The sequence below is a fragment of the Dendrobates tinctorius genome, unplaced genomic scaffold, assembly GCF_039654945.1.
Source record: "Dendrobates tinctorius isolate UK_male_01 unplaced genomic scaffold, ASM3965494v1 ptg000138l, whole genome shotgun sequence".
Classification (NCBI taxonomy): Eukaryota; Metazoa; Chordata; class Amphibia; order Anura; family Dendrobatidae; genus Dendrobates; species Dendrobates tinctorius.
The window spans coordinates 7359922-7372756 of record NW_027361806.1 but is presented as its reverse complement, the minus strand read 5'-3'; the positions used below and the strand labels follow the sequence as shown (position 1 = coordinate 7372756).

Genomic DNA, 12835 nt, shown 5'->3' with positions numbered 1-12835 from the left:
AGTGAGGGTCTCTGCACCCTGTGACTCTCACATACAATCCTCCTTATTCCTGATTTTTCCACTGCTCTGTCATCTGGCAGGATACGACGCTGGCAGCAGCGACTCGGAGTGCGAAGACGCCCTCATCACTGATCAAGACTCGCGCTGCCCAGTCATGCCAAAGTTTTGGCTGATTGTAAAGGTTCACCAGGACCGGGTGGAAGTCTGCACCCATGCTAGGTACTCCTCATGGCTCATACAAGGCTTGTTACAGGGTCCATATTGACTTGTAGGATTGTTACTTCCAATAGGTATCACTTGAGTTCAAGTTCTTTCTCTCTGAAGAGGCAATTTGCATATTTAATTTCCCAGAGGAGCGTGTATGGCCTATAAGTCTCCTAATACTGGCATGCCAGACCAGGCATGCCACTCTCCTCATGGAGAAACCTTACCCCCTTAGATCCCAGGTACCCCACCATTATGTCCCTACAGTTTGGATGTTGTGCCATTCTCATCATTAGTTACTTTGTGGTTCGGTCCTTGTTTTTACACCTTTTTCCCGCTGACAGTGCCATAGCTGCACAAGAAGTGGATGAACTGGGAGAGAGTCAGCGACTGCACCAGCTGGTGGTGAGGAAGGTGGGGGAGATCTGTCGAGTGGTCAACCAGGTAATGGAGCATTCAGAAGATGTGTGGTTTTTTTTTTTTTTAATGTTACACCATTTTTTTTCCTTTCTGTAACATCTGTGCGATACTGGAGGCAGTAGGAGTTAACTGAGAATCTGTCAATCAGCTCGCTATGACAGTCTGATGTAACTTGTATGTCCTCTTCTGAGCTCCTCTCAGCTGATGTATGACCACGTCATAGTTGAATGTGCAGGAAACAAAGAGCCTGTAAAAACCAAACTGTGAAATTTCTAATGAAACCATATTGCAAAAGATTAAGAACATTATTTTAAAAAAAAATCCCCCCTGTGGCAATATAAACATGATTGCAATGTTATAAAATACCCGGTGTCACCAGTTGTAAATAATAACCGTATTACTGCATTCTGGACCCCCCTTGCCCATTAGTCAGTGTCCTCACCTTGGATGCAGCACACGGAGGGTTAACCAGTCTTCGCCATTGATGGATTATCAGCCGGTTGCTTCCGTCTCCTTTTTTCCGGCTGTGTTACGCCTTTCGCTGAGGTATTAAAATACAAATGCATTCTCCCAAATTGCGACACTTAAACTTTTGTACCGGGCATTAAACGGCAATGAGCGTAAAACAAGATAGCGGCGGCCGGCCGATCTATCAGATGGAATCTCGTAAACAGGCAGCGGCGGAATCACCGAAGCGGAAATCGGAGAACAAACCGATTTACCATCCACGTTTTAATAATTTAAGAGCAGATGGAAACAAAAAGGAACAAGAGAAACCCGACATCTCGTCTAGGGAACGGTCCCCGGAGGATAAAGCCCCACTTCATCTCTCCGGTTTATATTCCTCTAGTGGGGAGCGGCCGGGATGTAATACAGAACATGGACAGATCAGTGATTTATTAAATGTAATATGTCTCCAAACGGAGAGTCAGTGCTGCACCATAGACAGCAATGAGGCCGACACATAATACAGATCTCCTTAAAATCCTTCCCGGAGTCTTCCATTTATGAGATCTGTTACAGGAATTGTCTGTTTTCTAATTAAAACCTAATCTTTTTTACAACGAAAATTGCTTCAACTTTCATATATTTTGTTTAAATATCTCATAATTTTTAAGATCTCTGCTTCCTTTCAGGGAATGGAAACATAACACTATATAATTTTTTTTTTACTGGCTAAAGAGTTAAGGCCCCGTCACACAGTGATCTCGCTAGCGAGATCGCTGATTTTGTGACACATCAGCGAGATCGCTGTGTGTGACGGGGATCAGCAACCGGCCCCCCTGCCGGTTATCGCTGATCGTGCAGCATCGGCCAGGGCCGTTTTTCGATCGCTACTCTCCTGCTGGCCAGCGCGCATCGCTGTGTGTGGCAGCAAGAGATCAGCGACGCTGGTTTCCAAGGTAAACAGCGGGTATCCAGGAGTCGCATGGCTCTTTGATACCCGACATTTACATTAGAAACCAGCGTCCAGCGTCGCTGGGGCTGTCTAACGATGTCCCAGCGATCCCATCATGTCGGATCGTTGGTGGGATCGCTGGGACATCGTTATGTGTAACGGGGGCTTTATACAAACCCAATACTTGTAATCTATTGAAAAGCCCCCATGCATAATTATCCAATTCCCACCAATTCCAAGAATCAGGCTTTAAGGGGCCCCATGTGAATGGCGCCATGGTCGATCATGTCCACACCTGCTCCAATCTTTCTCGATGGCAGTGCCGGAAACTGCCGCTCTTTAAGATGGAATGGGAGAGGGGGGTTTGAATGATCTACCAATACTCAATTCACACTGGGATCTTCAGCGCTCCATTCTGGGAATCGGTGGGCAGCCAAGCTGTCAGAGCCCTGTGATTGAAGAGTTATCCCTTGTCCAATGGGTAAAGAGTAGCTTATCATCTTGATGCATAATCTTTAACTCCTAGTGCCAGAAACTGTAACCCACGATCTCCATGTTCTCCAATGAAATGGACAAGAAAACTAACAGGGGTTGTCAAGTCTTGGGTTACAAGTCTGCAGTTACTTTATTTGACTGCAGACTTGTGAATCCTCGCATTGTGCGCCCTGCACACTGTGAGGATTCTCCTGTGTGAGCACTGAGAGCTGGAGGTCTTATGACCACAAGTACAATCTGATCGCCAAAATTAACTTGTGCCAGATGATATATTTGGACACGCTACCAACGCTTTTCTAACTTTACGTCATCCATTGGTACTTTGTGTTCCCCGCAGCGTCTCCTGCTGCAGGACCTGCACGACACACACCTATGTAACACGCTGTTGGTGGCAGAAAGCGAGGAGGACATCTGGAAGACAGAGAGTCCCTACACTTCGTACCGGCCGAGGGCACTGACCACAGAAGGTGAGGATTGTTCTGTAGTCGTCTTTGTGCAGGTTGTATGGGAGATGACTCCAGACAGCCCCTCCGGACTCCCAACTACTCCTCTGTCTGCCCCCACAGATTGATGTAAATGAAGCTTTCTCCTACACCTCATTGGGGGACACAGGTACTGTGGGTGTTATGATGCTGCCTGCCACTAGGAGGACACTAAGTAAACCAGAAAAAAAGTTATCTTCTCCCCTGCAGTATACACCCTCTCGCTGGATGAGATTTCTCCAGTTCTTTGCTTGGTGTCTGTAGAAGGCACTTGGGTCTCCATCCCCCTGCCCAGAGGGAGGACCGATCGAGCATCCCCCTTCAAGAACTCCTCCAGCTCTGCTACATCAGCCCAGGATGAGAAGAATGGACTCGGCACTGAGTTGAGCACTGGAGTAGAGGTATGGGGTAGGGTCCCGTCCCTGAGAGAAGCCCTGCCCCCCCCCCCCCCCCCCCCCCCCGCGCTCAGCATCCACGGGTGCCCCGAGGAAATTAGTCCCCGGCTTTTTCCGGCCTTGCTAGGCCACAATTTCATTAGCGCCGCCCCGCCCCCGGCGCCTACCGCGGGTAGGCTAAAAATTGAGCCCAGGCTTTTCAGGCCTACTAGGCCGCAATTTGTTTAGCGCCGCCCGTGCTATTGTCGCCACCCCCTCCTCTTGGCGCCTCTCATTACTGACGAGACGTGCAATTTTATTCTCGGGAGCCATCTCCTTCTTACCTCAGAGCTGTGAGGCGACCTCTCTGTCGGATACCGGGTGACACCACAGAGCCATCGCTATTCCTCCCGGGGGACACAGTACATGACCGTGGGTAAGCTACATCTGCCCTCAGATTAAAGCTTAACCCCTTCCCAGCACATTCTCTGCTGCAGTCAGATTCTGCCGTTAACCCTTTCCAGAGCGCTGTGTCTCAATCTAAAGAAGCTAGACAGGCTGGTAAGAAGCACACTGCGTTTTATACCGTGTGCACCACTTGCAAATCTACTTTGCCCAGCGTCCAGACTAATCCGTTATGCACGGACTGCGACTCGGCCTGCGCTCAAACAGCCTGCGTTTAGTCCCCCTGAGTGGGCTGCGTCCCTGTCACGGTTGGTGGAGTCACTGACCCAGGCTATAGACTCTCTCCGGGAAGCCTCTTTAAGTCAAAAGGCGGCTTCGCCGCCCGAGCAGGGCTCTGGCGACAGCGGGGAACCGTCCACCAGCAGGGGCCGTACTTGTTCAAGGGACAGTCAAGCTAGAAAGCAGACCCATGACACGGTCACGCTCGCGCTTCACTGGCGAGTTCTGTTTCTCGCTCTCCTTCTCCTAATGGTCGCAGCGAGTACGACTCTGAATTCAAATCTGACGCGTCAGCCCCCCAGAATCCTCCAACTGACCAAGAGTCTCTTGATTCACTTATAGAATCTGTCAACAGGATTCTGCAGTTGAAGGAGGAAAATACTCCCCCTCCAGTACACGCTTTTTCGTTTAAGAGGACCAAACGTGTACGCAAATTATTTACCAGCCACCCGGATTTTAAGGACATTGTCCAGAAACATAGGGATCGACCACATAAGAGGTTCACTGGGCAAAAGTCTATTGAGGCTAAATACCCATTTGACCCAGACCTAATGAAAGATTGGTTACAGTCCCCTTCTGTGGACCCTCCTGTATTGCGGCTGGCTTCTAAAACGCTCCTATCCGTTTTGGAAGGCTCCTCAGTCAGAAATCCCTCTGATCGTCAAATTGATTACCTCGCCCGCTCAGTTTTTGAAGCTTCAGGAGCGGTGCTTTTTCCATCGTTTGCAGCGATCTGGGTCACTAAGGCTATGGCCGCTTGGACAGAAGTCTTATTCACTGCCTTTCAGGGTAGCAATCTCCCTCCGGAGGCAACCAATGTCGCCAGGCAGATAGTTCACACAGCCTGTTTTGATGCTGCCAATGGTGCTGCTCAAATTGCCGCTAATGCAATCTCTCTTAGAAGAACCCTATGGCTCCGCGACTGGCAAGCGGACGCCACGTCTAAAAGATCGCTGACTTCTCTACCCTATCAAACTGGCCGTCTTTTTGGGGAGAAATTGGACCAGCTCATCTCTGATACTACCGGGGGGAAAAAGTAAATTCCTTCCTCAACAAAGGGCTGTTCGGCCGCTTCGGAACCAACAGCCATCGCGTTTTCGACCTTTTCGCAATAACTCCGGTTGGTCCTCCTCTACTTTCTCTTCCGACTCCGTTCGGCCCCGCGCGGAGACAGAGGCCCCCAGGTCTCATACAGATCTAATTGCTCTTGGAAGCCCAGACCCAGGGCATCCGGATCTCGGGGATCCCGATCCCACAAATTTTCTACGCAATGACTTGTTGCGGTATCCGGCGGACGACGGCAAAGTAGGCAGTCATCTACTTTCCTTCAGTCACACCTGGCTCGCGGTCGTCCACGACAAGTGGGTCAGGGAACTGGTGTCCTCCGGATACAAGATAGAATTTTCCTCTCCTCCGCCAACACGTTTCTTCCCATCCTTACCCCCCAAGAAGAAGACAACAGCCTTCCTTCGGGCTGTTCAGGCGCTGTAAAAGGACAGAGTCATCGTTCCGGTCCCTCTGAACAAACGGTTCAGAGGTTTTTATTCAAACCTTTTTGTGGTTCCAAAGAAGGACGGGACGATGCAGCCCATACTGGATCTCAAACTGTTAAATCAGTTTGTCAAGGTACGGCGGTTCCAAATGGAATCTCTCCAATCAGCTGTCGCTTCCATGGAAAAAGAGTTCCTAGCATCCATCGACATCAAGGACGCTTACCTTCGCATTCCGATCTCCCCGTCCCACCAGCAGTTCCTACGTTTTGCAATTCATGAGGAATACTTCCAGTTTGTTGCCTTGCCCTTCGGACTCGCCACCGCCCCCAGGGTATTTACCAAGATCATGGTGGCTGTCATGGCCATTCTTCACTCTTGGGGAGTGGTAGTGTTACTGTGTCTGGACGACCTGCTCATCAAGGGTCTGTCCCTTCCAGCCTGCAAGGAATCCGTGGAAATAACAGTAAATACACTTTCTTGCCTGGGCTGGAAAATAAATTTCTCCATCGCTTCATTGGGGGACACAGAAACCATGGGTGTATGCTGCTGCCACTAGGAGGCTGACACTATGTACAAAAAAAGGTTAGCTGCTCCTCTGCAGTATACACCCCACCGACCTGCACTAATTTCCTCAGTTTAGCTTAGTGTCAGTAGGAGGTGGACACGGGTTTTTCATTAGACCCCTATCTACCTCAAGGTGCGTCGTTTCTTTACAGGTTCCGGAGGGATACGGAGTGATCAGTCACATCCATACTCCCACAAAGAGACTATGAGTACGGCGTGTACTGCCACCCCGTATCCTCATATGTCTGGATGGCAGGACCCAGAGTCCGAGCACGGATGCGTGTCAGGCGATCCAGCTGGTCCTCGCCCCCCGTCTCCCACCCACTCGCCCACCAGAGCCTGTCGGTCTGGAAGAGACGTGGTCCTTCTTCTACAAGGACCATTGCTGAGAGGTAAGTATGGGACCCCGGAGCATCAAGCCCTTCCCCTCCCTGCCTCCCCGGCTGCTCCTTTCTTTATCTTTTGGCCTGCCATGCTGCAGGCCCGGGTACCTGGAGGAGCGGGCGCCCTGAGTGACAGGTCACCAGGGTCACGGCTCCTTTAAGCAGCTTCTTCCCTGCGCCCCCCTCCCCGGCTGCACTTATTTTGGCTCCGCAGCCGGGCGGCATGTATGGGGTAGAGATCACGCGGGTGCAGCGTTACCTCCGCGCCGCCCCGCGCTTCTCGCCGGCCGCCGCTTTCTAATCCAGGCCCCGGCTTCTATTGCGGCCTTGTCCGGCGTCACGGCCACGCCCCCGCCTTTTTCCTCAGGCGGGCTTCTCTCCCGCCTGTTCTAAGCCCGCCCACCGCTCGAGGCCGCCCTTCTCTCTCTCCTCCACGTCTGCGCTCCAGGGGCGGTGCTCAGCCTTCTGGCCTGCCCATCAGCAGCAATCCTTTGCTGCAGTTAACCCGCCCTCCCTCTCCCTGTCTTCACAAGGAAGCGCGCTTTTTCTTTCCGGGCTCCCCTCAGGCGGCCGCCATTTTATCCAGCCTGTCAGCCGGACCTCATCGACTCTTCTGTGGCCCTGCAGACTCGAACGAGCCTTGCAGCAGCGCTCGCCGGAAGCTTCCACAGGACGCCGGACCGTGAGTAGCTCTGCTTCTGCAGACTGACACCCTCCTCTGCCTCCTGTCCCCCAACCTTCCGGCACTGCTACAGTGACTTTCCCTCATTATGTCTAATTCTAAGCCTGATCGTGCTCGCCCTCCAGCTTCCACCTGCACCTTAGTCAAGTTTTTTGCATGCTCTTCTTGCAAACGCAAACTTCCCTCAGGTCAGCCCACTCCCCTCTGCACCGACTGCAGCAACCCCATCCAGACCGCCACCCTGGAGCCCCCTATTGCTCCGGGTGAGAGCGAATCCCCCATTCCAGACTGGGCTTCTTCTTTATCTCAATCAGTAGCGGATCTCACCAGGGTATCTCAGACCCTAGTGGCCGTTCTTGATAAGTTGCCCCTGGACACCTCTGCAGGACCCAGCAGGTCACAAGAGGTTCCATCTGAACCAGCCAGCATGAGCCGCAAAAGACCCAGGCAGGATCTCCGGCCGGAATCCTCCCCTCGCCCCATCTCACCGCATAGTCCTTCCCAGCAGTCGCCTTCCCGTGCCTCCTCACCTGAGTCAGGCGAAGCGATCTCGGATCCGCCATCCGATGAGTTTTTAGAGCTGGATTCGGACCATACCGCGGACATGAAGGTTACAGTACAGAACCTCATTGCAGCGATTAACCACACTTTTGAGATCACAGACTCCCCTGCGGAACCCTCAAATCAGGAGGTTTCCTTCAGACGGGCAGAAACACCTTCCAGAGTCTTCGCTCCTCATTCCGAGTTTGCCAAGCTCCTCACCAGGGAAAGGGAAAATCCAACCAGGCGCTTTCAAAGAGGGAAGCGCCTCGGCGTGCTGTATCCATTCTCTCAAGAGCTCACAGACAACTGGTCGGCTTCTCCCTCTGTAGACACCCCTGTGTCCAGACTATCTAACAGCACGGTCCTTCCGATTTCAGGTGTGGCGGCTTTGAAGGATTCTAACGACAGGATCATAGAGTCCTTAGCAAAGTCAGCATTCGAAGCGGCTGCAACGGTGCTAAGCCCAGCTTTTGCCTCCACTTGGGTAGCAAAGGCCATAGCTAATTGGGCGGATGATCTCCGCCAAGGCATTCTTGATGGAGCCCAGCCAGAGCGACTGGCCGAGCTAGCCAACCAGATTTCCCAGGCAGGGGAGTATTTGGTCTCCGCCTCTCTAGATGCCGCCTCTTGCGCAGCCCAAGCGTCCAGCAAGTTAGTTGCAATCCGGCGTACGATTTGGCTCAAGGTTTGGCAGGCAGATTTGTCTTCGAAAAGGTCCCTTACCAATCTGCCCTTTCAGGGTGCACGTCTCTTCGGATCCCAGCTGGACCAGATTATCAAAGACGCCACGGGGGGCACAAGCTCTCTTCTCCCTCAGTCCAAGCCTCATAGACCCCCTCCAAGGCGTCAGTTTCGGCCCTTTCGATCTTTTCGCCGCGCCGCGACAACAGAGCCTTTTTCTAACCAACAAAGGCCACAGGCACGCCAGGATAGGAAGAAGGTCTCCTTTAGGCCCACTCCATCCTGGCGATCTCGCTCCTCCCAGGGCAGATCCTCCAGATCCAGAACTGGAAGGTCCACCTCGGCATGACTACCTAAGGTGTCCGAGGCGCCTTTGCAACTGGGCGGCCGACTCCTTTTCTTCAGGGATGTCTGGCTGGCCTCAGTGGAAGACGCTTGGGTCAGGGAGGTTGTATCCTCAGGATACAAGATAGAGTTCGTTTCTCGGCCCCGGGATCGTTTCTTCGAATCCCGTCCTCCAAAAGACCCCGCCTTAGTTCCGGGCTTCTTTGCATCCATCGACTCCCTTCTCAGTTCCGGGGTGATTGTGCCCGTTCCCGAAGCAGAGCGATTCACAGGGTTCTATTCAAACCTGTTTGTAGTGCCCAAGAAAGGCGGCGCGGTCCGGCCCATTCTGGACCTCAAACTGCTGAACAAGAGGGTCCGCCTGCGTCATTTCAGAATGGAGTCCCTTCGTTCAGTAATCGCTTCCATGGAGGCGCAGGAATTCATGTGTTCGATAGATATTCAAGATGCCTATCTGCATGTCCCCATCTTTCACGGACATCAGAGATTTCTGCGTTTTGCGATCCATCAGAACCACTTCCAGTTTGTCGCTCTGCCGTTCGGTCTCGCCACTGCGCCCAGAGTGTTTACAAAGATCATGGCGGCAGTGATGGCCCTGTTGAGGATCAGAGGTCTCGTACTCTTCCCGTACCTCGACGACATTCTGATCAAAGCTCCGTCTTTTCACCAGACTCTTCAAAGCCTTTCCATCGTTCTCGACACCCTGTCCAGTTTCGGGTGGCTCGTAAACAAGAGGGAGTCCTGCCTCGTTCCGACTCAACGTCTTGTGTTCCTAGGCTTATTGTTCGACACCCGTCGAATGAAGGTCTTTCTCCCGGAAGAGAAGTTGATCTCTCTGCGGCGAGATGTTCGATCACTGCAGAGCCCGAAGCTTCCATCTTTCCGGTCAGCAATGAAGGTCTTGGGAAAGATGGTGGCGTCGACCGAAGCGATCCCCTTTGCTCAATTTCACACGAGACCGCTTCAACAGGCCATTCTGTCTCGGTGGAACAGGTCCGTTCTCTCCCTGGATCGTCCACTTCGTCTCTCGTTCCGGGTCAAACAGTCCCTCAATTGGTGGCTGACGTCACCCCTCATTTCCCTGGGACGATCATTCCTTCCGATTCACTGGCAGATTGTGACAACGGACGCCAGCCTTCTCGGCTGGCGAGCTGTGTTTCGCAGTCTGACGGTTCAGGGTCGGTGGTCGTCTCAAGAGACAACTCTGCCGATCAACGTCCTCGAGATACGGGTGATTTATCTGTCTCTCATTCACTGGGAAAGGCTTCTCAGGGGTCTGCCGGTCCGCATTCAGACAGACAATGCCACAGCGGTGGCATATGTCAACCACCAAGGGGGGACACGGAGCTCCTCGGCTCTAGCGGAAGTGTCCAGGATTCTCCTCTGGGCAGAGGTATCGGTCCCAGCGATATCCGCAGTGCACATTCCCGGTGTGGAAAACTGGGCCGCCGATTTTCTCAGCCGCGAGGGTCTCGCGGCGGGAGAGTGGTCCTTACATCCGGACGTCTTTCATCAGCTTTGCTGTCGTTGGGGGACTCCGGACGTGGACCTGCTGGCGTCTCGCCTGAACAGGAAGGTCCCACAGTTCGTATTCAGGGCCCGAGATCCTCTCGCAGTGGGCGCCAATGCTCTGACCATTCCCTGGTCGCAGTTCAAGCTCCCTTATCTGTTCCCTCCCCTTCCTCTTCTTCCCAAGCTGTTGAAGAAAATCAAGGCGGAAGGGGTACCAGTCATCCTCATTGCTCCGGATTGGCCCAGAAGAGCTTGGTTCGCGGACATGGTCAACCTTCTCGCGGACGCTCCCTGGAAGCTTCCAGACAGAGCAGATCTTCTGTCTCAAGGTCCGATCTGCCACCCCAATTCTCGGCCGCTCAATTTAACGGCGTGGCTGTTGAAACCGCGGTTCTGAGGCGGTCAGGTTTTTCAGATCGGGTTATTCACACCATGATCCGGGCCAGAAAACCATCATCTTCCAGAATTTATTATCGTACGTGGAAGGCCTATTTCACTTGGTGCGAGGCCAATGGCGTTCTGCCCATGTCCTTTTCTCTTCCTTCTATTCTGGCGTTCCTCCAGGCAGGCCTGGATGCGGGCCTTGCCCTCAGTTCTTTGAAGGGTCAAGTTTCGGCGCTCTCCATTCTTTTTCAGAAGACGTTGGCCTCCCGTCCACAGGTCAAAACCTTTCTTCAAGGTGTGGCTCACACGGCACCTCCGTACCGCACTCCCGTGGATCCATGGGATCTGAATCTGGTTCTGGAGGCTCTTCAACGGTCTCCCTTTGAACCTCTCAGGGAAGTCTCCCTGTCCCTTCTCTCCTGGAAAGTGGCATTTCTGGTGGCCATTACCTCCATCCGACGCGTGTCGGAATTGGCAGCCCTTTCTTGTCGCCCCCCTTTCCTGGTGCTCCATCAGGACAAGGTGGTCCTACGGCCCCCGCCTTCCTTCCTTCCTAAGGTGGTGTCCACTTTCCACCTAAATGAGGACATTGTTCTCCCATCCTTTTGTCCGGGTCCAATCCACCCTCTGGAGCGCTCCTTGAGCAAGTTAGACCTGGTCAGGGCCATGAAGGTCTACTTGGCTAGGACGTCTCCCTTGCGGAAGACAGACTCTCTTTTCATCATTCCAGATGGTGCGCGGAAAGGTCAGCCGGCCTCCAAGGCTACCATTGCTCGCTGGATCAGATCAGCAATTTTGGAAGCCTACCGGGTCAAGCATCGAGTGCCCCCTCCTGGAATTAGAGCTCACTCTACCCGGGCAGAGGGTGCCTCCTGGGCGGTGCATCACAGAGCTGCGCAGCAGCTCTGCAAAGCGGCAACCTGGTCTTCGATCCACACGTTTGCCAAATTTTACAAGGTCCACACCTACGCTTCGGCGGACGCCAGCCTAGGCAGAAGGATCTTGCAGGCGGCGGTGGTGAGTCCGCTGACCTGATGGAAGTTTGTTTCCCACCCCAGGGACTGCTTTGGGACGTCCCATGGTTTCTGTGTCCCCCAATGAAGCGATGGAGAAAACGGGATTTTTGGTTGCTTACCGTAAAATCTGTTTCTCGGAGCCTTCATTGGGGGACACAGCACCCTCCCATTTTCTGCAACTCCTGTTTCTTATGTTTGTTGTTGATTACAGTTGAGTTGTCTGTTCTGTTTTCATTCTGTTTTGTTACTTCTCCTACTGCTTTCTCACTAACTGAGGAAATTAGTGCCGGTCGGTGGGGTGTATACTGCAGAGGAGGAGCTAACCTTTTTTTGTACATAGTGTCAGCCTCCTAGTGGCAGCAGCATACACCCATGGTTTCTGTGTCCCCCAATGAAGGCTCCGAGAAACAGATTTTACGGTAAGCAACCAAAAATCCTGTTTTCGAAAAGTCCTTCCCAAAGCCGGCTCAACAGATTTCCTTTTTAGGAATGATCTTGGACACTTCCGGCGAGTTGGGTCATTCTCCATCTAGAGAAGACCCGAGCCTTACAACAAGCAGCGCGGTCTCTTTCTCGACCAGTTTCTCACTCCATTCGTTTCAGCATGAGAGTTCTCGGACAGATGGTAGCAGCGATGGAAGCTGTCCCGTTCGCTCAGTTCCATCTCTGTCCCTTGCAACGTGCGCTTCTGTTAGCCTGGGACAAGAACCCGTTCTCCCTGGACCGTCTGTTCCTTCTGTCTCTGCGGGTCAGACAAGTCCTCAAGTGGTGGACTCTGAAATCCTCCCTGAATCAAGGGAAGTCCTTTCTCCCAGTACAATGGTTGGTAGTAACCACCGACTCAAGTCTTCTGGGCTGGGGTGCGGTTTTTCGTCACCACACGGCACAGGGTCGGTGGTCTCCTCGAGAGTCTCGTCTCCCCATCAACATCCTAGAGATTTGAGCGATCAGATTAGCCCTAAGGAGTTTTCACTATCTCCTTGCAGGCCACTCCATCAGGATCCAATCCGACAACGCCACGGCAGTGGCGTATATCAACCGCCAGGGGGGTACACGGAGCAGGATGGCCATGCACGAATTGAGTCACATCCTTCGTTGGGCCGAGACCAATCATTCACCCATCTCAGCAGTCCACATCCCGGGCGTAGAGAATTGGGCGGCAGATTTTCTCAGT

The 12835-nt window shown here is 52.9% G+C and overlaps 1 protein-coding gene across 5 annotated transcripts in view; it reads left to right on the top strand.

The window, feature by feature from the left end:
- The window catches only part of SZT2 (SZT2 subunit of KICSTOR complex), a 143554-nt gene that overhangs the window by 103297 nt on the left and 27422 nt on the right, over nucleotides 1-12835 (top strand). For all 5 annotated transcript variants that reach the window (XM_073544510.1, XM_073544506.1, XM_073544507.1 and 2 more), the window contains 3 exons: nucleotides 81-219; nucleotides 549-648; nucleotides 2856-2985. In XM_073544510.1, the coding sequence (XP_073400611.1) occupies nucleotides 81-219; nucleotides 549-648; nucleotides 2856-2985 (369 nt within the window). The remainder of the gene's footprint in view (nucleotides 1-80; nucleotides 220-548; nucleotides 649-2855; nucleotides 2986-12835) is intronic.